Source organism: Plasmodium vinckei, assembly GCF_900681995.1.
Source record: "Plasmodium vinckei vinckei genome assembly, chromosome: PVVCY_01".
Taxonomy (NCBI): Eukaryota; Apicomplexa; class Aconoidasida; order Haemosporida; family Plasmodiidae; genus Plasmodium; species Plasmodium vinckei.
The window spans coordinates 215,303-241,954 of NC_051293.1; the positions used below are offsets into that span (position 1 = coordinate 215,303).

At 22.6% G+C, this 26,652-nt stretch overlaps 7 protein-coding genes across 7 annotated transcripts; 2 read left to right on the top strand and 5 right to left on the bottom strand.

Moving 5' to 3' along the window:
• Positions 1-458: 458 nt before the first annotated feature.
• On the bottom strand, positions 459-5,969 carry PVVCY_0100590 (DNA repair protein RAD50, putative; the record flags this gene model as incomplete). The annotated part of the gene is made up of 1 exon (XM_008628443.1): positions 459-5,969. The coding sequence occupies one exon, from the start codon at positions 5,967-5,969 to the stop codon at positions 459-461; it is 5,511 nt and encodes a 1,836-aa protein (XP_008626665.1).
• Positions 5,970-8,599: 2,630 nt separating this feature from the next.
• PVVCY_0100600 (long chain polyunsaturated fatty acid elongation enzyme, putative) lies at positions 8,600-10,077 on the top strand (the record flags this gene model as incomplete). The annotated part of the gene is made up of 5 exons (XM_037634953.1): positions 8,600-8,899; positions 9,119-9,246; positions 9,349-9,513; positions 9,703-9,808; positions 9,910-10,077. 5 exons carry the CDS (start codon positions 8,600-8,602, stop codon positions 10,075-10,077), a joined length of 867 nt encoding a protein of 288 aa, XP_037490008.1.
• Positions 10,078-10,712: 635 nt separating this feature from the next.
• Positions 10,713-13,409, bottom strand: PVVCY_0100610 (conserved Plasmodium protein, unknown function; the record flags this gene model as incomplete). The annotated part of the gene is made up of 1 exon (XM_008628445.2): positions 10,713-13,409. The coding sequence occupies one exon, from the start codon at positions 13,407-13,409 to the stop codon at positions 10,713-10,715; it is 2,697 nt and encodes an 898-aa protein (XP_008626667.1).
• Positions 13,410-15,792: 2,383 nt separating this feature from the next.
• PVVCY_0100620 (RNA-binding protein, putative) lies at positions 15,793-17,888 on the top strand (the record flags this gene model as incomplete). The annotated part of the gene is made up of 4 exons (XM_008628446.1): positions 15,793-15,917; positions 16,150-16,369; positions 16,511-16,654; positions 16,779-17,888. 4 exons carry the CDS (start codon positions 15,793-15,795, stop codon positions 17,886-17,888), a joined length of 1,599 nt encoding a protein of 532 aa, XP_008626668.1.
• Positions 17,889-18,896: 1,008 nt separating this feature from the next.
• PVVCY_0100630 (ubiquitin-conjugating enzyme E2, putative) lies at positions 18,897-19,941 on the bottom strand (the record flags this gene model as incomplete). The annotated part of the gene is made up of 5 exons (XM_008628447.1): positions 18,897-18,973; positions 19,058-19,183; positions 19,429-19,537; positions 19,633-19,693; positions 19,865-19,941. The coding sequence occupies 5 exons, from the start codon at positions 19,939-19,941 to the stop codon at positions 18,897-18,899; spliced, it is 450 nt and encodes a 149-aa protein (XP_008626669.1).
• A 1,594-nt stretch (positions 19,942-21,535) lies between these two features.
• Positions 21,536-22,319, bottom strand: PVVCY_0100640 (conserved Plasmodium protein, unknown function; the record flags this gene model as incomplete). Its single annotated transcript, XM_037634967.1, has 5 exons — positions 21,536-21,607; positions 21,725-21,786; positions 21,887-22,025; positions 22,129-22,177; positions 22,267-22,319. 5 exons carry the CDS (start codon positions 22,317-22,319, stop codon positions 21,536-21,538), a joined length of 375 nt encoding a protein of 124 aa, XP_037490009.1.
• A 983-nt stretch (positions 22,320-23,302) lies between these two features.
• PVVCY_0100650 (polypyrimidine tract-binding protein, putative) lies at positions 23,303-25,689 on the bottom strand (the record flags this gene model as incomplete). Its single annotated transcript, XM_008628449.1, has 5 exons — positions 23,303-23,389; positions 23,512-23,715; positions 23,827-24,084; positions 24,192-24,328; positions 24,417-25,689. The coding sequence occupies 5 exons, from the start codon at positions 25,687-25,689 to the stop codon at positions 23,303-23,305; spliced, it is 1,959 nt and encodes a 652-aa protein (XP_008626671.1).
• Between the last annotated feature and the right edge of the window lie 963 nt (positions 25,690-26,652).

Genomic DNA, 26,652 nt, shown 5'->3' on the forward strand with positions numbered 1-26,652 from the left:
TTGAAAAATTAAACATAGTTCACATTGTGAATTGAGCAAATAAAAATATATTAACTCAATAAGTTTTCATTTTTTTTACATGCATATTTATGTTCATATATATTCTTAAAGTTTGAAACTTTCTCAACTTTTCCATTTTGAATTATTTTGCATCATTGTATAGTGTGCATGTATCAATAAGTGTATTTGATTTGTTTGTTTTTTTATTTTGGGATGCCCAACCATTTAACTACTTTTTAAACGTCACTATAGTGAGCTTTACATACAAATTATATTCTCTACATTTTTATACCTTTTAATTGGTAAGTGTTTAAAAAAATAAGACAAGTTTTTTTTTTAATTTATGCAATAATAAAAGTAAAACATGTTAGTAAAGCTAGGCAAAGCTACATATATGTTATATATGAACATATAAACTTCAAAAAAAAAAAAAGATAAAATAAAGACACAGGTTTGTGCTACTTTTCAACTTTAACGATTTGAGAGTATCCGTTTTTGTCTTTCCTAACTTTGTAGAAACAATTTGTTAAGCCATATTGTGATAAAGCATCTACAAAATAAGTATCATGTGTAATTAGAATAAGTTGAAATGATGAACTATTTTTTCTTAGATCAACAATATTAGCAATTAAATTAGCTAGATTTTTAGAGTTTGATTTATCTAAATTTGTTGTAGGTTCATCTAATGCTAATATTCCACATTTAATAGAAAATGATTCTGCTAAAGCTAAACGAATTATTATTGAAGATAAAACTTTTTGACCTGATGAACATCTACCCTTCATATCTAATTCACAATTATCTTTTACCATAACAACTCTATAATTATAAGATCTTCTTTGATTTATTTTTTCATTATTTTCTATTTCTAAATCCGATTTTATATATATATAATCTATATCAGGATTATTATATACTCTTCTCCATAAATTTTTTATAGATAAATTAATTTCTTGCATTTTTAAAGAATGAAATTTAATAATTGCTTGATCAAAACTGTTATGAAAATTTGATAAATCTTTTATTACATTTTTATATACACATATTTCTATTAATTTTTTTTTATATTCATTATCTATATTTTCATAGGATCCTGATTTTATATCTTTTTTTAATTTTTCTATATACTCATTTCGTAAGCATATCTTTCCTTGAAGTTCTCCTTCTTTTATTTGAATATCAGTAATACATTTTTTACACTCTTCTATTTTACTTTTTAATATTTCCTTTTCTATATTTATTATTTTTTCTAATTTTTTTTTATACATTGGATGATCAAATGTGTCTCTTAAAAATTTATGAATATCTATATTCGATTGATGATTCATTTGAAATGTTTTTATTATAAACTCGATTTCATTAATCTGATTTTGTATTATATTCTTTTCTGTTTCTATTTTTTTTTTCATTCCCATCTCTACATTTTCTGACTTACTTATCTCATCCTCTATAATGTCTACTTCTCTTTTTCTCCTCAAGATATTTTCTCGAAATTCTGATAAAGACCCTAAAAATTGATCTTGCTGTTTTAAAAATAGTTCATGAATTTTTTTTAAATTAGTATTCATAACTACATTATGATGCATTTTTTCTATATTTATTTTTTCTTCCTTAAGACATAACATTTGTTCTTTTTTTTTTTTAATCTTATTCATTATTTCGTTAGATTCATTTTTTATTAATTCATTATTAGATATTTGTTCTCTAATATTTTTCAAATTAAATTCTTGTTTTTCTTTTTCTCTTTTTGTTAATTTAAGATGATTACCAATTATGTTGATTATACAACTTTTTTGAAAAAAGTTTTTATTTTCAAATAGTATTCCATATTTATTATTTATTATTTTTTTTTTTATATCCTTATTTTTTTTATTATATTTTTTTATTAATACATAATTAAAATTTATAAATTTGTCTATTTCTTTTTTTTTCTCTAAATAGTAAGATAAAAATATTTCGGTTTTTTTTATACACTCTTTTATTTTATTTTCTTTATTTATAAAATCTTCTAATTCTTTTATTTTTTTATCATTAATTAAAAATTCCATTTTACTTAACATACGTATTTCTTCTTCTGTTTTTATTTCTTCTTTGTTTATATGCCCTATTAATTCGGTATACAATTTTTCGATGGCTTTATTTTGTTTTGCTATGTAGAGAAGTTTTCCTACAAGACTAATCCTTTTGTCGTCATTTGAAAGTGCATCAAAACTGTTTAAATCGGGTTCCACATTGCCTAATCTGGTACGTCCATCCATTTCTACATCTGATTTGGCTGTTTCAACTTTTTCAATCTCTTCCTTTATTTCATTTTCTATCTCTACAGTCACTAACTTGATAAACTTAGAAGAAAAAAAAAAGGGACTATCCCTTGCATAACCATTATAATCACTGTTGGTAAATAAAAATCCGCTATTCATTGAAAAGGAACATAAAATATTATTATAATCCTTTTCAATAATATTACTAGCATATATAAACTCTTCTTTCTTATCACTTATTTTAATAAACATTTCAAAAAACTCCTTTAATTTTGTTATTAAAATTGTCATTTCTTTTGGATTATCTTCATCATATGTTTTTTCCATCAGTTTTATAAAATTATCACTTAAATTGTGTAACTCATTTTGTTCAAGAAATATGTTAGTATTATCTTTAAAAAAGTTTAATACATTTTTTATCTTATCTTTACATAAAAAAAGTTGTTTTCCATCTTTAACAATTTGTTTTTTTAAATTTATCAGATCAGGAGATATATTTAAAATTGTTTGTAATGTCTTATATTTTTCATTAGTCTTATTTATTTTATTTATATACATGTTTAAACTTTCTTGAAGATTTGCTACCTCATTTTTTATTTCATTTATTTCATTTTCAGATAAATTATTAACTTTATTATTTATAGGCTGAATATAATTATAATAATATTTTAGTAAGGGAACATATGTTTTTTTATTTCTTTTTAAATTATCTAACTTTTTTTCTTCCTCCTCTATTTCATTTTCTATTTGCCTCACTTCATTATTTAAGTTTGTCTTAATTTGATTCATTTCATTTTCTTCTAAATTATTATTACATATGTTGCATAAATTGGTTTTATCTATTTTTTCTAGATTTATATTTTTTTCTTCCCTTTTTCGAACTAGCCAATTTATATTTCTTTTGGCTTCTTTTATATTTTTAATAGTCTGATAAAATGTGCTCAAAAAGGTGCTTACATTTGATATTTCCACCTTTTCTAGCATTTCATTAAAAGTTTTTATGTTCTCTAAATAATTTTTCATTTCTTTATCTGCCTCTATAGTTTCATTGGATCGAGCCATAATCCTTTCTTTTATTTTTTCTATCTCTATATTAAATTCTTCAATTTTTTGCTCATACTTTTTTTCATATTCACGTAAGGCACTCTCTACCAGTTCCATGTCCCGACTCCACTCAGTCGTTAATCCATAATTCATTTCGCTTGCTTTGCCATTTTCAACAATTTCCATTTTTTGTGGTGTCATCAACTTGTCTTGTCTTTGTCGTTGCTTTTTTTTCATTCCATATTCAGCTTCCTCAAAATGGGTTGTTACTCTTTTTTTCGATTCCAACTTACTAAATTTTCCACCTAATATATCTTCATTTTTATTTACACAATCTGATATATTTTCCAATGGATTTTCTAAAGATATCAAACTTTTTAGTTTTGTATTTTTTTCGATTTTATTCTCTAACTTTACTGTTTTTTCTTCAAAGTTATACCAATTTTCTTCTTCCTTTTTTACATTCAAATTGTTATACATCATAGGAATGAAAACTTTATCTGTCTCTTTTTCTTCATCTGTTTTAGACATAAATATAGAACTTTGAGAGTTGTCATTTTCCAACTTACAACCAAACTCATTTTCCTCATAACTTAATATCCCTAAATTGTGCATACAATCATATAAGGTTTGTTTTTTTTTTGGTCCATTACATAATTTTAAAAAAGTTCTAATTTGAGTGTAATAGAAAAAAAGACGATCGAAAAAAAAAATTATTTTTTTATGAATTTTTTCAAAGCCATAAAAATATTCACAAAGTAAGTTAACATTTGTAATATAGTTTAATACTGTGTTTAATTTATTTTTTAAATTTATTATTTCATTTAATTTTTCTTTTTTTATATTTTTTTCATTTTGTTCTTTATAAGTACATATACTATTATCATTAGATAAATTACAATCGTCAAATCTATTCGATATTATAGTATCATATATATTTTTAAGCTGAATCATTTTTTCTAAATTTTTAAATTGTTTATCATAAATATTATCATTTGATTTTAATAATATCAATTGTTTTTTATACTTTTCAATTTGATCTATTTTTTTATCTATTTTTATCAACTTTTCTTGATATTTTTTAATATTTAAATTGTTTTTATTTTTATTTTTTTCCATCCGATTTTCACGACTTTGAATCCTTTTTTGTCTTATAAAATTATAAATTTTTTTAATTCGGTTTTTGTGTCTTTTTTCAAATTCTTTATATTCTTCAAATACAGATTGATAAGACTTTAAATCGAGATCCTTTAAAAAAGTTAAATCTACCTTTTTTATCATTCTCCCTCTATTTGTTATACATTTTCTATTATTCCCTGAGCTGTCTTTCCCCAAAGTACTAACTCCATTCCAGTCACTATTTGGCAATAGTTCATCTCTGCTTGTTGGGTCATCAACCTTTTTAATAAAATTTAATGTATCAAAACTATTTTGCGAGAGCAATGTTATTTTTTTATGTTCCTTTAAAAGAATATTTTTAACATGCTTACTTTTAAAATTGTTTGAAATACAAATATCTAAATCATATATTTTTTTCATCATATCTAAAAGTTGTTTTTCTTTTTTTTCCAAACAAAATATTGAATCCGATATTTCACTACATTCCTTTAAATTCCCACAAGCATATGCATTTAGACAATTTTCACTTTCCTCCTCTAATTTTTTTATTTCCTCATTTATTTTTTCAATTAACTCATTACATTTAGCTAAGTCTGTTTTAAAAAGATCTGAAAAATTTTCAAGCTCACTAGAACTTTCTTCATATATCTCTTTCATATTTTTATATTGTTCTATATCTGTTTGATGCCTTTCATATAAAACAAAATAAGTATCTATATCTGAACTAATTTTGTATAGTATATTATTTTTATTTTTAAATTGATCTAATAAAATTGTTTTTTTTTTCAACTCTTCTTTTTCTTGTTGTATAAAAATTTTTTCATTTTCTATTTCGGTTTGATTTTTTTCGATTTCTAAAAATATATTTTTTTTTTTTTCATAAGAATCTTTAATATTTATTAATTCATAATTTTTTTTTTTTAACACTTCATTCATTTTTTTTTTACATTTTACAAGTTCTTCTAATATTTTAGAAAAATTGTCATCCCCAAAAAGTTCATCAAATTTTTTTTTTATTTTTGTAGATTCACTAAATGGCCATAAACTTTCATCATGATGACATAAAATTACATTTTCTAAAAGGGCTTTAGATACACCCATTAATTTAGGTATATGACAATTTATATCAACACATTTATTTGTTATTATAATATCATCACCTTTGTCTTTTTTAATTATAATATTATTATCCAAAGATCGAAATGTATGTTTTATTCTATTTTGCTTATCTTTAGAATAATATAAACTAAAAGATCTAGATATTCCTATCTTTTTATTATTATAATTTTTTAATAATAAATCAATTTTTCCCCGAACATTCATTTTGTTAGATATTAGGGGATCATGTATAAAGGATTTACCTTTTTCAGCATTTGGCGGAAAGTCTCCTGTACAATTTACTTTCAAACATTCAATAATAGTTGATTTACCACTTCCATTATTTCCATATATTATTGTAATAGGGGAAGAAAATTCCAGTTGTTGTGCATATTCGTCACAATAACTTCTTATTCCTTGTATTCCTATTTTGTCTAGTGTCGTCATTTTGTAAAAAAAAATAGTATTAACAAATACACACTATGAAAAATAAATGCAATCCAATTTACTAAATAAATACAAATCAGAAAAAGGTATTGCATACATATAACTATCTATGTGTGCTTCTTCTTCTTTTTATAAACTACATTAGTTTATCCCTTCGGTTTATTGCATATACATATATGCTTATTATACGTAATTACACTATTCAATTACACAAGTTTGCATTGTAAAGGCATAATGTTTGAGCTCTTCAAAGAATATGCCTATCCATAATAAGTTACAATTTTATTTTGCATGCCAATATAATAAAAGGAGCAACGATACCACAAAAAAAAATATATATACATATATATATTCACCAACAATTTACACAAAAACATTTTTGTATTAATATGAAGCCATAATCCCCATAGACTCCATTTCGATTTTTAAAAAGAAATGTAAGAATAAAATTACAATAATTGTGTAATATTTAAAACACATGTATACATTTAAAAATTATTTTTACATTATTTTTTTTTTTCAATTTTATTACTAAACCTACTAAAACGGCGATTATACGAATCTATAAAATCAAAAATTAAAAAATTTTATTTTGTGAGGGGGTTCTCAAAATATCATATTCAAAAATTAATTCGTTCAAATGTAGTGAAATATATATATAACATGTATAAAGTGCCAATAAAAAAAATCAAATAATTAAGAAAAATAATCTAAAAGGAAAAAAATCATTATAGTTCTCCACATTTATAATAACTAAAAATTAATGTAGAAAAAAAATGAAGTCGACTACATATATCTTATCACACCATCTCTGTGTATTTATATATATTTATAATATATAACAAATAATATATATGATATTTTTTAATATTATTTATTTCGCTAAAAAGAATATGCATTGTTTAAACAAATTCTTCTATACAGCCAAAAAAAAGCAAAAAAAAAAAAAAAAAAAAAAAAAATATATACTGACACAATGTTATTAATAATAAAGCTATAAACATTTAGCTATGTGTGTGTGTGTGTATATATGTGCATAGATATAATACTATTAAAAAATATATAGATTATATAAGCATTTTCCTTCCCCTATTTTATAATTATAATATTTCAATATAAAAAAAGGTTTTATTTAATATACAACACTATCGTTGTTTTAAAGCAAAACAAGCACTAACAATGAAGTAAAAAAAACATATTTACATACCATACATTTCTCTATATTTTCACACATCATACAACATCATAATTTTACATTGTCATAATTTATGCAATATAGCTAGCTATATTATATATTTTTATGAACGGCAATATAAATTTTATTTCACTCAACTAGCTAAAATGTTTTTTTTTTTTAATTATATATTGTATGTATAATATGTGGGCATACCAAATAATGTGGTGAAATGCAGAAATAGGAATATTTCGTATCAATAAATAGGACCATTCTTAATAATATGAAAAAAGGAACCATCTAAGCAAATAAATGAAAAACAAAACAATTTGGCTTAATGTAACGTTTATTTGTTTGGATCTTCTTTGCTTAATCGTGGATAGACACATAAATTTTTAGTAAAATGGTATATTTTCAACGTTTGCATAGGGAAATCATAAAATTATGGTATACATATATTCAAAAACATTAAGCATTTTTAATTCCGATTCATTATAATAATTTTTAATTCTATTTAATATGCTCTTATTTCTTTATTATATCCATTTTTGCTTATTTGAGTATCCAAAATGTGTATTTATATATAAATATACATTACATTGGAATAAGTGTCAAAAGATCTCTAAACTGTAAAGAACATATATATATATAACCGGTATACTAAATCTTTTATTACAATTGACAATAAAACAAAAAATAATAGTTTATTATCAGATATATTTGCCACTCTACAAAAAAATATATATATGTGTATTAGGACATTCATCAATATATTTTTTGTATTTTCCTTCACATTTTTGTATATTATACGATTTATATGAAATATGAGTTTCCAAAATGTAACACCAAAAAAATATATTTTTTTTTTGAGCTTGTAATATTGTATCTTTTCTCTTAAGCTTGTAGATTATTAAATAGGATACCGATATAGCAGCAAATGCACAAATAATACGTATTTTTGATATTATTATTTCATAAAAATCATGCATAGATTTTAACAAAAGAAAATTAAATTATGTGTTTGATATAATAATCTGCACTATGTTAAGAATTTATTTGTATTTTTAATTATTATCACGCTCACAATAAATTGCTAACACATGCCGTTAAAAAAAAACGCAATAAATATAATATAGGCATTATTTATGTGTGTATATGTGTATACGTATTTTATATATAGTATTAAGTTTTGTATTTTTTGCCTTTTTTTTCAATTTTAGTTTATTAATTTTATATGTTTTATTTGTTATTTTATTTCCAAAAAAAATACACATTTATATTTGCTAATTTGAATCTTAAAATTCATTATACCTTTACACAAAATAATTAACATACTTTATAATTAAAAAAAAATAAATACATTTTAATATTACTTTTTATTATAACATGTAAACACACACGCACATAATATATATTTCCCTATAATATCTATTCATATAATAACATATCCTCCAAAATGGCATTCAATATATTATTTTTAAATAATCTTGGAGAGAGGATTTTGCAGTATTTTAACGCGTCGTTAAAGCCGGGAAGAAGAGTTACTAAGGATTGGTTCATGATAAATCCAACACACTTTTTTATAGTTTTTTTTGCATATATTATTTTTGTTTTTATTGCATATATATATAAGTCTTTATATGCTACTCGTCAAAATTCTGATAAGCTATCAAAAATAAAACCAAACTCAAAAATTAAAAACTCTCAAAGCAATACGGCCATTCAAAAGATAGTACCTATATACAATTTAATACAAGTATACCCCCCAAAAAATATTTCTTAGCAATAATATTAAACCTTAGACACAATATGCCTACACATTCATTTATCGATACATTTGTTTACGCATAATTTTTTATTTTCCATGTCTGAAAAATAAGATATCCCAATTGATATAAATATGTGTAGCTTACTATCCATAACACAAACAAAAATACATATATGCACATTTATTTTTTCGTAATTTTGTTTATAGGTATTATTAAGCACTATTATATGTGTCTTAACAATTTATAATGCAAGAAAACGAGGATTTAAACTATTTTATAATTATGTAGATTTTTCAAAAACAAATATTGCATTTTGGTGCTGGCTATTTTACTTGTAAGTTGCAAAAAAGGAATACACGCCATTCCTCTTTAAATATGTATGTCTATATATATGCCTCATATTTTTTATAATTTTTCGATTTCATTATATTTACAGAAATAAAATATTTGATTTTGTCGATACAATATTAATTACTATTAAACAAAATTGGAACCAATTTTCTTTTTTACATGTTTATCACCATATTTCAATTTTTCTAATTATGTGGATAAACACAAGCATTGGATATGATGGCGATGTCTATTATATAATAGTATCTAAGTAAGAGCAATACATTGGAAAATTGTCTTGCTATATTAAAAAAAAATTAAAATATATGCTTGCCTCAAAAAATAATATAAATTCCTATATATATTATAGTGTATAAAAAATATATTCACAATTAAATAACACCCTCATTACAACAATCATGATATTGTTACTTTATTTTTTTACAAAATTTTTCTACAGCTCATTTGTGCATTCCATTATGTATGCTTACTACTTCTTTGCAAGTTTAAAATATAAAATACCAGTTTATTTGAAATCGTGTGTTACCTATATCCAAATGTTACAAGTAATTTAAGCCCCTTAAAAAATATCACATTACTTTTTATTTTGCTTAAACTAAGAGAGTTACATTGATCACATTTTTTCTTTTTATATTTTTATTATCAGTTTGTTTCAATGATCTTACCAGGATTTTGTATTTTCTTTTTAAAATATAAAACCCCCCATCCAATTAGGTTAGTAGGATTATGCTTCTACTATTGTATTACCCTTTTAATTTTATTTTTCCATTTTTCATATAAAACATATATACGCCCAAAAACAAAAGTTGCATAATAAATTTTTTTTATTATTATTTTTTTCTTTTTTTATATATACATCCATTATTTTTTTTATAAATTAAAAATAAGTTATAAATTAACTATGAACAAATTCGTAAAATATGCTTATTATTTTTATAAGAAAATCAATTAAACCCCAAACTAAAATTATGGCAACATTCACATGCTGAAAATGTTGTAGATATGTATATACATATGATACAATGTTTTTTCATCCTTTTTCGTGATGTCAAAACCGTAAACAAATTAAAACAGTTGTTCAATGTGTTATTAAAAATAAGTGAGGTATGAAATATGAAAATCATAAGGGCATGTAAAATGATAGGGCATTTGCATTTCTCCACAAGAGATTATAAAAATAATAAATAAATTTTTTATGCACATAAAAATAAAAAACATTGCGGAAAAAAAAACGGAAATTGCTACAAAAATAAGCATATTATTAATTCTGATAATAATTAATGTTTATATATGCATATCATCATATATTTAAAGGAATTCAAATAATAGTGCCACAATAGAATGTGGTATAAGGTTTGGACAACAAGCCAATATTTTATTTTTTTTGACTAGCCAATTATTTTTTTTTTTTACATTTTTTTTTTACATTTTTTTTTTGCTTTTTTTTCCTTACTCGTTCATAAATATTTTCAATTGTTCTTGTAAATCGCTATTTTTTTTTTGATACATTTTAATTTGAATTAAAAGTTCTTGAATTTTGTCTTCATAACTTTTAATCACAGATGAATTATTATTATCATTAGTGTAACGTGATTGTACACCATTTTTATCACATAACATATTATATTCATTACTACTACAAGTATTGAAACTTGTGCCTTTTTCATGTTTGCTTGTACTATGTTGTGATTGAAAATTTTTTAAAAATCCAAATTTATTATTAGTATTATTAGCTAATTGTTTCATTAAATTAGTTTCTAATTCTTCTTTTTCTTTTTTTAAAATATTAATTTCTGCTTCTTTTTCTTTTAGTGCACAATTTAAATTATTATTAAAACTTAAAAGTGTTTTCATTTCTACACATAATTTGGATTTTTCATTTTTATATTTTTGTATAAGTACTTTTCTTTTTTCACATAATTCTTGTAAAAACATATTTTCTTTAAATAAAAGTTTTATATCATTGCCATTATAATTTTTATTAAAGAATTCATCTGATATATGTTCTAAATCTCCACATTCAATAATTCCTTTTTTTAATTTTTCATTATAAAGCCCATTATCTTTATTATGTTCATATAAATGTATCATACTATTTGAACTTGAAATATTTTTTTTACTGCAAACACTATTATTATCATCAATTATACCAATTCTTCCTTCAATTAATTTATTTTTTAATATTTTTATTTCATCACTTATTTTTTTTTCACTACTTTCTTTTAAATCGTCATCAGAATCTTGATAATCTAAATTAAATTCATAGCTTTTTAAATCATATCCATTTTCAATATTTGTTTTATTATGTCCTTTTAAACTCGAAATATATGATTCATTATTATTTGTAATATTTATTTTTCCATCATCATTTTTATCATTTTCTGCCCCATATACATCAGTTAATTTTTCTTTATCATAAGCTTCAAATAGATTATATAAACATTTATTATATTCTTTTTCATTTTTTTCTTTTTCTTTATCATCTACTTGACTTAATACATCAATTTGGCTAGCACTTGATATTATATTTTTTCCTTTTTTAAAATTAATATAATCTTTTCCTGAATATTCATAAGTATGTCCACCACCATGTATAGAACCATGTTTAACAGAACTTATTTCATTTTTACTATCATTTAATTCGAATTCTATATTTTTCATAGTATGATTAGGATTAGTTTTTTCGCTAACTACTGAAATACCAGCGACAGAAGGAGCACCAGTGGAATGACAATTTCTAATTAATTTTGATAATATAAAATTTTGACTTTTTTTATTAATATTTTTTGAATTTAAATCACTAAAAGTATTTGTATTATATTTTTTTTCATCATTTTTATTTTCACTTAAACATTTTTTACTTATTTCTAATAATTTTTTTGATCTATTTATTAATGCTTCATGATCAGCATCTTCAATAGTGGCTATTTTTGAATTTTCATTTTTACCATATTTCCCAGAATGCATACTTAATTTTTCTAGCATATGTGAATACATTTTATAATCATTATTGGCACATTGTGATAAAGCTTTTCTTGATCGATCATTATTTTTTTCATGATTTAAAAAAAAAGATAAATCTGGATTTCCAGTACTATAGTTACTAGCTAAATTATTATTTTTTTTTTTTAATAACATATCTAATTTTTCCAATGAATTTAAATTACTTAAATTTATATTCATATTTTTTGCTATATTTCGGATATCTATAAGAGAAACATTTTTTTCACTACTTCCACTATTATTAAGATTTAAATTATATTCTGTTTTTACATCAAAATTTGTATTATTTTTTAATTTATTTAGTATATTATTTTTTTTATAATTATCAAATGCACTAAATCGTGATGAATATAACATTTCACTTCCACAACTTTTTGCGTCATCATAAATTTTTTTATTACTTAACAAGTATGAATAATCTTCTTCTCTTTTTCGAAAAAAATCTTTTCGCATTTCATCAATGTTAATATTTTTTTTTGTATTTCCACATTCACTCATAAATGATACTACATTTTTTGTACTACTATTTAGGGTATGATTTTTTCTAGCATTATTCATATCATTTAATGTGTGTGTTTTTTTTTTTAATTCTGAGTTTAAATGGGAAAGAGAAACATTTAAATTATCAGAATTTCGTGTTTTATCACTATTTATAACATCGTTATAACTTATATGTGTCTCTGCTTTTAAATAATCACTATCATTATCTACATAATTATTTTTTAAATAATCATTTTCATTATTATAAATTTTACCATAAGAATTATATTTTTTTTTTATATCATCAAAATTATTAACATTATTTTGTGTTATGGCTAGTTTATTATCATTTGATAAATTAGCTAGCTGATTATTATTTTCTTCATTATTATTAATATTATAATTTTCAATTTGTTCTAATTTATTATTTTCATTATTTTTTGTATTAGAATTATTGTTTTCATATATATCAGGGGTTCGATTTTTTAAATTGTAATTCGATTTTGATGTGGAATGCACTCCTTTGCAAAAGTTATACAAACTATTCTCGATATAATTAAAATGTTTTTTATTTGTGTCTGTTATTTCTTCAAAGTCGTTATATAACGATTCCCATATAACTTCGGAATTTTTTACTTCATCCTCTGTCCCATTTGTTTCCATTTTTATACTACATTAATACAGAAAAAAGCAAAATACAAATTTGACAAAAAAAAATTCTGAAAGTTTTGAAAATTTTGAAAATGGTGAGGAATTAGTTTCTACCCCTATCTTATGATATCAAATTGCAACTCTTTTAATGTATCAAAATTACAAAAAAAAAAAGAAAAACTATTTTTTTTCGTTTTATATATCTTCGGTGGACGCAATGAATTGTGTTAGCGGATTATGAATTTTATTTATTTTTATTGTCTTTTTATTTTGTAACATAAAATTAAATATGTTTTATATTTTTGCAAACATATAATAAGTATTTTTTGAATATAAATAATTATTCTACACAAAAAATATTGACACTTTAAATGCCTGTACAAAGGCATACATATACATATAATAAATGTGACTCACTATTTGTTTACTACTTTAATTATATGTTTAAAAAAATTATATATATAATAATTTCTCTTGTAAATTTCATTGATCATATATGATAATAATTCTACAATCATAATATTTAAACTTAAAAATGAATAATAAAACAAAAATAAAATAACAACATAAGAAATTGCATTAATTAATCATATGCAATAGAATTGCGAAAAAAAAAGCAAATTTGAAAAAAATATTTATAAAAATATTCCAAATAAATAAAATAATATAATCACTATAATATTGTATACAAAGTATTTCAATTAATTTTATAAAGAAACATAACTAAATATATAGTATTATAAAAATTAATTATATGTTATAAAAAATGGTAGAAATAAAATTATATATATTAATTTTAAAAAAAACTATTTTTTTTTAAATATAGTTTGCAGTAATTATGCAATTCATATAAATAGTATATTTGTAATAAGTATATCTTTAAAAAAATTTCCTCTAATTTTTTCTAATTAAAATATAAAAATATATTAAAAAATATTAAATTTGTATGCATATATATATATATTATTTTATTATTGTTATATTTTTCCACGAATACAAAGCAATATAATATATACATATGTATAATAATTCTTTGTTGCTGACTATTTTTAGATACGTATTTTTTTTTGCGGTACCATCATATGATGACTATTTATTTGGAGTTCCATAAAATATATTTTAAATTATATCTAAACATTTTGCATAATAATATGTACAATTATGAAAATATTTGAAATGGAAAAAGTTACTACTTATAGTTGTTTAAATTAAACGACGGTGATACATAATTTACTTTTTTTATATCCTACATTTTCATAGATATAAAGTTCTGTTACTTTCTATAAAAACATTCTAAATATATTTAAAAAAAAAAATAAATAAAATTCGAAAATATTTTAGCTTAAAAATAAAGACATTTCAAAGGGAAATAAAATATGTTTTATTTAGTAAAAATAATTTACATTTTTTATAAAAAAACGGAATTAATATTTTTATTATTTTTATACGGTTTGAATAAAAGGTCTTTAAAAGTTTATTGCTCATATTTCTACAGCCATCGAAAGGGAACACATATTCCTCATGCATATGTTTATTTGTCTATATCAAATTATTAAGGCTTTTATTTTTCTTCATAAAACCTTTATAAAACCTTTATATAACCCTTATAAAACCTTTATATAACCTTTATATAACCCTTATAAAACCCTTATAATTGTTATACCTTTTCCCGATTTGCCTTATCATTCTTTATAATATGTACAAATTTACACTTGAAAAAAAAAAACAAAATAAATGCCAGTCAACTAACCATATATGCATATTCCTTCACTATTTGATAAACTTTTTTACCTACCAACAATATTTACATATATGACAATATGTAAATTGTAGAGATATGGCAAAACACTTAAATGATTAATCTTACTAAGTTAGTATATTCCTAATTACTTAACACTTTTTTAAAATAATTTAAATGTATTTTATTTTTTTCTACAATTTATTCATAATTTTTAAGTATTCATCAAATGAACTTTCACAACATTGCTACATAATGACAGCTCCATCAAAAACACACAAATTTTAAATCCACACAGGGAGAGCAGTCATTTATTTTGCTTAATAATATTCGAGCAAGCTGTTTTTTTTTCTTTTCTTTTCTTTTTTCTTTTCTCTTTTTATTTCATACGCTTCGCTTGTAAAAAAGTATAAAATTAGTGAGCCCCTTAAAGCGTCGTGATTTATTTTTTTAATTTAAAAATTTTTAAATATTTTTTTTCATTTTTTTTTTATTTGTTAACTTATGGCGATGATTTATTTATTTTTCCAATCCATAGATTTATAGATATATAATTACATATGTAAATATGTATGTTATATTTATTTAAAATATCAAAGAAAAAAAAAAAAAGGAAAAATAAAGAAACTTATATTATATATAAAGTTCGTTTAAAATATGAGTTTAAATTTTAGTATAGCCAATGTTGTATATGTAAAAAATCTTTCTGCTAATGTATCGGAAGAAGATATAAGGGAAAAATTTCAAGAATGTGATGAAATAATTAATGTTGTATTTAAAAAGTTAGTATCTTTTCATTTGTTTACATGGATGTACAGTTTTATTAAACTCTTCATTGTGTTTGTTAGTAAAATATGACTCGCTCGAGACTTTTATCCATTTTTACATTTGCATTACGGAGAGTGAAAATGATTAAAATTATAGATTAATAAAAAGATGGGAGTTTAAAAAAAAAGGAATGTGCATACATAAGTATACATGTTTATGATTGACTTTTCTTTTTTCCTTTTTTAGGTTCCCTGGAACAAACCAAAAATATTGTCAAATTGAATTTAAAACTTCAGAAGGTATAACTAAATCTTCAAGATTAAATGGCGAACTTTTATTAAACTTACCTATGACTGTTACAGTTATTGAACCCATTTTACAATCACAATCTTTTAGTGAAACAGCAAATATTGGCGAGCATGATAAAAATGGGAGTAATACCGATTACACCAGTTCTCAATACCAGGTTTGAAAAGTCTATCTTATCAATTTTATACACGTTTTTACACATACGTTTGTATATATATGTATGTAAATGTTTCATAGCTATATATAAAAAATATCCATACATACTTCTATTTTTTTTTTCTTGCAAATGGACATACAGAACTTGCAAAATATTCTTCTGCAAAACCAAGCCGTCTCGGATCAAAAAAAAAGACTTGTCGATTTTCAAAATGAATTAAATGAAAAAAATAAAAAATTCGACGTATTTTCTAAAATTATATATATGGAGAATATTCCTGAAAAGGTAAGTACAAACTAGCGTTTGCATTTTCACAGTTGATACAGCCAATTGTCGAACCGTATGTAAGTAAATATATTTTTATATGCATATACATATACATATTCATGCCTTTTCCAAACTTGTGCAGTACAATGAGAGTGACGTAGTGGAATTTTTTAAGCATGTCGGAAAAACCACAAGCTACAAGTTTCAGTATAATGAACAAATAAATATGTACACCGCATATGTTGAATTTATAAATGAAGAAAATGCAAAAGCTGCATTAAATTTAAGTGGGACAAAGATCGAAGATAAAGAAATAATAATTAAAGATGCATATAGTATTCTTAATCAAACTGATAGTTCATTAAAAACACAATTATCTATTTATAATAATTTAAGTAAAAAATTAAATAGTGATCAAAATATAATAAATAAACAAAGTAATGTAAATGAAAAAGTAGAAAAAGTTTTAGCTTTAAAAGAAAAATTAGCACTTAAGTTATGTGCTATGTATAATCCAAATTTATTGCTAGTAAATAATCTTGTACAAGCTAATCAATTATTATTAACAAATTCGTTAGATAGTACTTCAAATAATATAAACAAAGAAAAAGATAAAAATGAATTGGATTTAGCAACTAGTCAAAAGGGATTAAAACATAGTGATAAAAGAACTGATGAAGATACTAGTGATGATGAAAGAAAAAAATATATAAAAAAAAAAAGAAAAAAAAATAATAAATATAGTAGTAATTCACGTTCTTCACATGATAGTGAAGAATCAGATGAACGTTCATCCCAAAGTGGAAGTAGCAGTAGAAGCAGTTCGGGGGGAAGAAAAAGGAATATAGATAAAAGACGTAGTAGTAGAAAAAGAGAGAAAATGAAAAAACGAAGCTCAAGTTCTAGTTCAAATTCTAGTAAAAGTGATTCATCAAGTTCTTATGATTCTGAAAAACATACTGATAGACATAAATATCGAAATCAAAGACATAAAAAAAAAAGAAAAAAAAATTCAAAAGGGGGGTATGATAGTTCTGATACTTATAGTGATTCTTCACATTCTTCAAAAAGAAAACATAGAAAATCGAGTAGTGACAAACCATGGTGGATACAAGAGTCTGAAAAAATGGAAATGCGGAAAAGAATGAAAGAAAAATATCGACGAGAAATGCTATATAGACATAGAGAAAGAGAAAAATCCCGATATAGACATAGGGACAGAGATAGAAGTAGAGATCGGGATAGAAGATAAAATAACTTATTTTTGGCTCTCTCTATATACTGTATATATGTTGTGGATATCATATATGATTATCCTTAAATATTATGCATATATAGTATATTATACTCCTTTTAAATTCCAAGGAGAAAAAATAAAATCCTACATATATACATGATTATGTTGTAATACTACAATTTTGTAAATGCTAAAAATAAAGGGAATTGAAAAATATACAATTCTATGCATGGAATTATTATCTTTTTTAGTACTTGATATTTATTCTCTATTTTTTAATGTTTATTATTTATGAGAAATAGAAATTTCAAGAGGAGAAAAAAAAATATGTAAACCAAATAATTACATATCTGTCTATGCATATATTTTATTTTCTTATTTTTTTATTTATAAAATTGAAGTTTTTTTGTTAAAAATTTTGTATCTTTTGTATGTAATTTTTTTCAAAAGTTGTAAATTCATAATATATATATATATATATTTTTATTTAACTGTCTTAGTACAAAAAATCACAATTGCCACTATTTTGTTCATACTATATTTTACATAATATAATTTTTTTGGTTCCCTAAAATACCTTTTATATATTCTTTCAGCAAACATTTTAATTTTTTAAACTTACTTAAAATTATTAACTACATATTATGTTGTAGTTTAGCAGCCAATCAAAGTTAGACTTGCACACAGAAATAAATAAGCTTATCTAAAACAATCTTATTACACATTTAAAGAGTTATAAAAATTGTATATATACAAGTTAATCTTTATTTATGAAATATAATCATTTTAACATAATCCAATATCAATAAATAGAAATAAAAAAAAATAAATTTATTAAAAAAACATATCAATGAATAGCTTAAAACTATAACAAAAAAAAATGGGCTATATGCATATGCATTTATGAGATAATTAAAAAAATAAATAACTCATATTGATAATGTTTTCGTCATATTATGAATAAGGAAAAAAAATATAACGTTTTTTTTCCTATTTTTCCATCTTCAAATTACTAAAACACTATCAGGATGCATATTCCTTAGTATACATTTTTGCCATGGATTTAAAACCCTTTACATCCCCAGACCGTATTAAATTGCCTAAAAAAAAGATAACTCAAAATGTAGTAATAAATATACACATATATATAAGAGATAGGCATATATATATGAACAAAATTATACCTGCGTCACAATTTAATGGGCTTTCAGCATTGGGCTCATTCAAAAGAAAAAGAATAGCACGACATAAGGATTGAATTGTCCAAGCTGGGCTCCAATTCGTTTTTAGTATGTCCATACACAGTGCCCCTTAAAAATTAAGTAATAAAATAATTATATCGTAAAATGGCAATATAATAATATCAACTAGCTATATAAATATTTGTGAAAAAAAAATAATACCAGCTAGCTATATAAATATGTATGAAAAATAATAATACCAGCTAGCTATATAAATATGTATGAAAAAATTATGTACCCAACTAGCTATTTAATTAGTGTGCAAACAGTATGTAGCCAAAATGGGTACCTATGCATATTTATTAAGTCTTTACCTGTTGTAAAATTTACATTAGGATGAAATACTTTCGTTATAAATGTTATCAAAGGGGGGTCTATTGGGTATGTGTTTTTGCATTTTATACTTAGTTTCCATTTTCCTCCCTAAACAGTTAAATATACATTTTTAACATGAATATGCCAAGTATGGATATTTTTTTTTTTATTTATTTATTTTATTTTTTTTTTTTTTTTTTTACCTCATATGGTGAGTCCTTTGGGCCCCTTATTACAGCTTCCCATTCGTATAAATTGTAATCACTACAAAAGAAGGTTATGTAAAAATAAAGTGATTAAAATGAGGTAAATTAGAGGGGCTTAAATTGTCATAACAAAATGAAGATATATATGCAAAATTGTGTGCAGACATAAAATAATGTTAAAGTAGAACAAAATAAAATGATATTCTTTTGGGGTTTTATATAAACAAACCTATGTGACAAAAAAATGTCAGGGTCATTTTGCTTTTTAGCTTCCCGGGATTCAATTAAAAGTCGATTTTTCGCCATTATATATGTATATATTTAATAAAAAAAAAAATAAATAAACATAATTTTTTTTTCGTTGAAACTAAAAGGGTACTGTCTTGATATATATAAATATGGAAAAAATATAATATACTTTTTTAATCTACAATTAAATTTTTTTGTATATTAATATTTGTCTTTGTGGCTTTATACGAAATGTAGTTATACTCATATAAAACTTCCTTTTGTACACACAAAATTGATTAAACTGCGTTTTGGTGATATTTTTTTAAAACTATCTCTTCTACAATAAAAATAAAGTAATATTTAAAATTATTTTTACATAGAATTAGGAGTTAAAGCAGTAACAAAATTTATATCTTAATTTTATTGTCTGTATATTTTATTCTTCAGTAACAAAACGGTAAGCAATAGAAAGTGATGGTAAAAAATAGGTGACTAAATATTACAATGCAAAATGGGAAACAAGTAGCATTAATATATTTGAAAAAGACCGGAAATAAATTTTATTTTTTGAAAATATACAAGTTTAAAACATATGCATACATGCCTATATATGCAGTATATATAACAAACATATATATGAAAAAAATAAAGTGATATTTTTAAAGTTAAGAGAAAATATTGTAAATATAAAATTAATCAAAGAAAAATAAAAGAGCTGAAAATAGATAAAATTCATAAAATGAGTTTAATAATATTAAAGGTTATTTAAATAAACATATCAAAATTTTAAAATAAAAAAAAAAAAACATGAGGATTTATAAAAAAAAAAAAATTAAAGTGCTACAAAGTGAAAATAATTATTTCCAAAACAAATTATATATGCATGATAATTAATTAAAAAAAAAATAAATTAAAAATCAAATTTATAAATCATAAAATTAACAGTTTAATATATGAAAAAAGTATGTTATATAACTTATACAATGATATAATATATATACCTATGCATGTTTAAAATTAAAACAAAAAAAAAAGGATAATTAGTCAGCTTTCTCAAAATTTTCACTTAATTAGGTTATACCTAGCAGTTAGTAGTATATTGTTTGAGGGTTTCCTCATTTTGTATATTTTATTTTTTCGATTTTGTTTGTGATATATACTAAGTTTTTAACTTTATATACTCAAAGCAAATATAACATTATAATATGTACATATTTGTGTACCTCTTGGTATATGTAGGTCCTTAAAATGGAAATATATTTTTTCCATTTTTCATTTTCATCTTTTTTTTATATTTTTCATTTTTTAAAATAGGCATTTCTATATATAAATAGGCTAAATAATATAATTAAATATTTTAATTCATTTTTTATGTGAACAAGGGTATACAACAAATTAGTGTCTGCATATACGTAGACATTTTAATGATCTATAATAAATATGTCTTTTTGTTTTAATATTTTATTTTATGTTTTTTTATTTTATATTTTTTTTTATTAATATGTTTATCCTTTTTGCGAAAAAATAAAATAAAGGAAAATAAATAATTCACACAAAACCACCATTTCCATAAGTACTACTCAAGTAATTGCAATTAGTGAAAAATGTGAATAAGAAACAAAAAAATAAAATTAAATATAATGTAATTATAAACTTATTTAATATTAAGTTATAAATTATTAATATCCTTTTTAAAAGCTTCAAATATTTTTTGAGAATTTTTTAACATGACTCCTTTTACCTGAACGGCAATAATAAATGTGCGATTTTTAACAATTTTTATTTTTCATTCTTTTAATAAAATTAAATAAAAAATTAAGTAAAAATAAAACAAAATAAATGAACATAATGAGACAACCTTATTCTCTACATATTCATCCGTTTTAATGATAGATCGCTTCACATTTTTTAACTGCAATGCTTTGTGAATAAAACCACAAATTTATACATGTATATGTTGTATATAAATAAAAATTTATGCATATACAAGTTTGAAATTAAAATAGTATATAAAACAAACCAATAGTTTGAAATGACTCCTTTATTTTATCTTTTTCTTCATATAATCTTGTTTCTTCTCCATCCAAAGAATTTAAAAATACTTCAATTTCGTAACTAAATTTATCAGTTTCTCTTCTTTCTAATTCACTCTTATTTTTCTTAAAAAATAAAAAAATACACACACACACATATGTATGTATATATATACTTATCAAAACAGTGAGTAGTAGCCATATTTATTTTTTCATTTTTTTTGTTCACCCTCATCAAGTAGTCTAAGTTGTCCTTATAGACATCACCAACTATTTTGCTAAAACAAAAATAATTTTTTTTTAATTAAAATAATTCCAGTTATTTTTACATTATTCACATTTTCCACCATTTTCTTATGATACTTACTTTACTCCATTTAATGATAAATTTTTATCATTTTTAAAAATAGTAAAATCCATGATATTCTTAAAGTTAGGAGAGATTAGGAAAAAACACTTTTGGCGCAGCCAATCAAATAGTTTGTAAAATATATTTATATACAACAAAAAGGAATGTTAATATTACATTAATAATAAACAATTAAAATGTGAAAAACAAAACAAAGCAAAGCAAAAGAGTATATAACTTTTTATTATGCTTTACCCATACACACGCTTATTTTTACATATATAAGCTTATAAAAATTTGTGTGTAATCTACATAAATATGCAATACAAACAATTGTCACTTAATTAAATAATTAATTTAAATAAATTCAAAAAAATGTATTATCAAAAGGAGTGCTATAATTAACACGACATATAGCTATAAACGAAAAAAGGAAAAATATATAGCTCAAAAAATTTAAAACAAAATTATGAATATTAGAAAATTTTTAAGAACTTTGAAAAGAGGAAAATATGATAGAATAAAAAGTTGAAAGCCAGATAATATGACATGTTTTAATCAGAATTTTAGTTAGTTTTTTATTTTATTGAAATATAGGATTTTAAAAGAGGATAGGATTTGCAGAAAAAGATGTCTTAAAACAAAATACATAATTAAATAGAATAATTTTAATAATGGTAGTAATACATGCATAGAAAATAAAGATATATTTATAAAAGAAATTAAAGTAAAAAAAAAACAAGACATACAGTATAACGGCATAAAGAAATAGCTTGTAGAAAGATACAAAATAGTATATGCACTGTCCTACATACACACATGCATACTTTAAATTAAAATGGTATATAGAAAACACGGAGATGCATATTCCCTATTTATGTTATCTTTATATTAATTATATTAATAAATAAATCAATTTAAAAAGAATTAAGGAAAAAAATACAAAAATGATATATACATTTTTGTAATATTAAAAAGAATAGAGATGAGATATTTTAGTGGCTAAAGAAGATTGTCAATATGTTGCCATGCATGACCATTTTGTTTTTTACAATCATGGCAGTTTAGTTTTCGTAAATGACACTTTCATGCAACGATCTTTCAGTTGAAAGTTATGAAGATCCATTAGAGCTTTGGTTGCCTAAAAAGGTGGAAAAGGTATTGAAAAAAAATGTATATTTATGTGTAAGCATATTTATGTGTAAGCATATTTATGTGTATTTTTTTCTCGCAATTTTTCTGCTGCTTTCCTTTTCAACATACCGTATCCTCTGAATTCATTTCAATAGTCGCCGTAAAATTTTTCTTCCCCTCTTTTATAGGCTGTGATTTAAACTTGTTGATTTCATCGTATTTGTTGAATAAAGCTATTATGCATTCCTCTGTGACTTCTTCGCTGACATTAGATATAAACAGAGTTTTGGTGGGTTTGCATGCTCCCTTAACATATTTTAGTTGATCAGACATCTGCAACAAGTGTAAAGCAACGTAAGGAAATGTATTAATGTAAAATAATTGCATAATCCAACTGCATAGATAGCATATGGACCGAATGCCAAATTATGAAAACGAACTAACCCCATATCGCTGATCGTGGTTACTAAAAAATTTGGCCTTATAAGAGTCTCTGTTTTTGTCCTGATATGAAATTTTTATATCATATATTTTAGAAAAATGTAGTTCCAAAATATTTTGACAAATCTTTGCATGTTGTAAGCACTCTTGAGCCAATGAGGAAAACAAATAATTCGAATATTGGATAAGAGCAGAATCTGGCTTCTCGCGTAATATTTTAATTCTTGAAACATAGCCATATACACTAAACAAATTGAACAGCTATTAAAAAAGAATAAGAAGCAAAAAATGTGAATAAATGTGGTAAAAATATATTTTATACAAACATTGCAGTAATAATAAACAGGTCGACATTCGAATTATCTTACCTTGTTTACGTCAGTATACTCCTTAGGGATGTTGTAGCAAATTAGGACAGGAGTTTTCGATGTATTTTTTGTTTCAAAGTCAACAATCTTAAATTTTCTTTCTAGCAATTTGTACAATTCTGTTTCCTTGATATTTCCTGCAAGCAAATGAAAAAAAAAAGAATATGACTACCAATCCAAAAAATTACATATAACCATGGCAAGGATAAACTGATAGATACTTACTTGTTGGAGTTGGCAAGACACCATGAGAGTTTTGAAAAGAAGAACTGTTTTTATTTCTTTGCGGATTTGATGTAGTATAATCCCAGGATTGTGAATTATTATTTTTAACTATAAGTTCTTTTAAAAATGAATATTGGATTTGTAAAGTATTACATCCATCATATATATTTCTATTATGCAATGTTTTTATTGCTTCTTTAGCTACTTCAATTGATTCTAATTGTACTAAGGCTTGAAAAATAGATGTTTTTTTTGATATAGTAATAATTTTTTCTACAGCTCCACATTTACTAAATAAATAATAAATTAATTCTATATCAACAGGATATTGCATATTTACAACAGATACTAAAATTACTTTTGAACATTCATTTTTATTATATTTAGAATTTCTTTTATCATGTCCATTTAAATTATCCTTAGAATTTTCTCTATCGAAATATTCCATTGACCCACGCATATCATAAAGGCCATTATTATACTCATTATTTCCATATCCGCTATTCATATTTCCATTATTATTTTTGTGATTTTCTAAAATTCCTTTACTTGATATATCGTCATTTATTTTTGTCAATTTTATTTCAAAAAACGATCCCTTTATTTGAGTTGGATGTTCCTTAAAATAGTTAAAAATATTTTCTTGTAAATCATCATCATATAATTTTATTATTACACCTTCTTCATTAAATATAATATCAGGAGTTTTATTATTTACAAATGGTCTTATAAGTGATTTAATATCTTCTTCATCTGTATCAGATGGTACATTTTTTAAAACGAGCATATTATTTACATTATTTTTTTCTTTCTTTAAAAATGGCATAGCATATCTACTTCCTTTTCTTTTCTTTCCTTCGTTTGTATAATATGAATGTCCATTTCGATTATTATCCATCCCATGTTTTCCAATAAAACTGTTTATATTATATTCATTATTATTATTATTATTGTTGTTGTAATTTGGATTGCTATTACCAATTGATTCAATATTAAGAAGGCCAGCATAATTATTATGGTCATTTGAATTGTTTATCATAAAATTTAAATTATTATTTTCATCACAATTTATGTTATTCGAAATATCATGATTATTTCCTCCAATGTAGTTTTCTTCTTTTATTCCATTTTCTGAATTATTTAAATTATAATTATTGTTTTCATTTTGTAAATTATTATTTTCTAATTGATCTTCGGGATTCATCATATATCGTTTAACTCCCGATTTGCTGTCATTATCGTTTTCACCATTTGGCAGCATTCTCTTATTCATTTTATTGATTAATATTGGCTATCTATATTCATGTATATATTTTGAAAGTGTTAGCTGTAATATTTCACGTTTGTTGTTGCCAATTTATCAATGGACTTTTTATTTAAAAGTTCTAAGTACTACTAAAGCGCTTAATAATGTTATATATTTATGTGAAAAATGATAAAGAAATGCAAGTAAAAATTTTATTTATCTGTACTTGTCATAATATATATGTAGTATCATGCATATGTATATATATAAGGGGTTTCTCTTATATTATTTTCCCTATTTTTTTCTTATGCATATCAAATTATTTCATTCAAAAAAGGAAATTATGAAAATGTCAAAAATAAAAATATAATATTATAATTATTGTTATTATTTATCCATTTTTTACAAACAGGTTTGCTATTGCTACATATACAGTGTGATATATATATGCATAATAGCGGTTACGAAAAATTAATGAACATATTAAAAAATATAGCAATTTTATTTAAAAATTCAAATAATAATATTCACAATTTATATAATAAATAAATTAATTTAGACTAATTAAATAATAGTTAAAGCAAATGTCATCTATATTTAGTAAGCATTTTTCAAATGCCCATTTTACTTATTTCTATACGTATAAATATGTACAAACATTTTAATGTCACTACTAATAGTTCTCCTATCCTATCCTATATCAATATGCTTACTAACGATTTTTGATTATACTTACTTTTTTTGTATGTATTATAAATAAAACATAAGGAATGCATTACATATGCTACTACATATGTATACCTTTTAAAGTCGTATTTATTGTATTGGATACTGTATCAATGGTAGAATTTCTCTCTTTTACTTTTAAGTCATAATTTGAAAGCTTTATTCACCACACCTATTTTATGGGGTATAATAGTATTACTAGGTGGTAGTATGCATGAGTACATACTCTATATAAGTTTATTATGTAAATTTAATTATATGTAT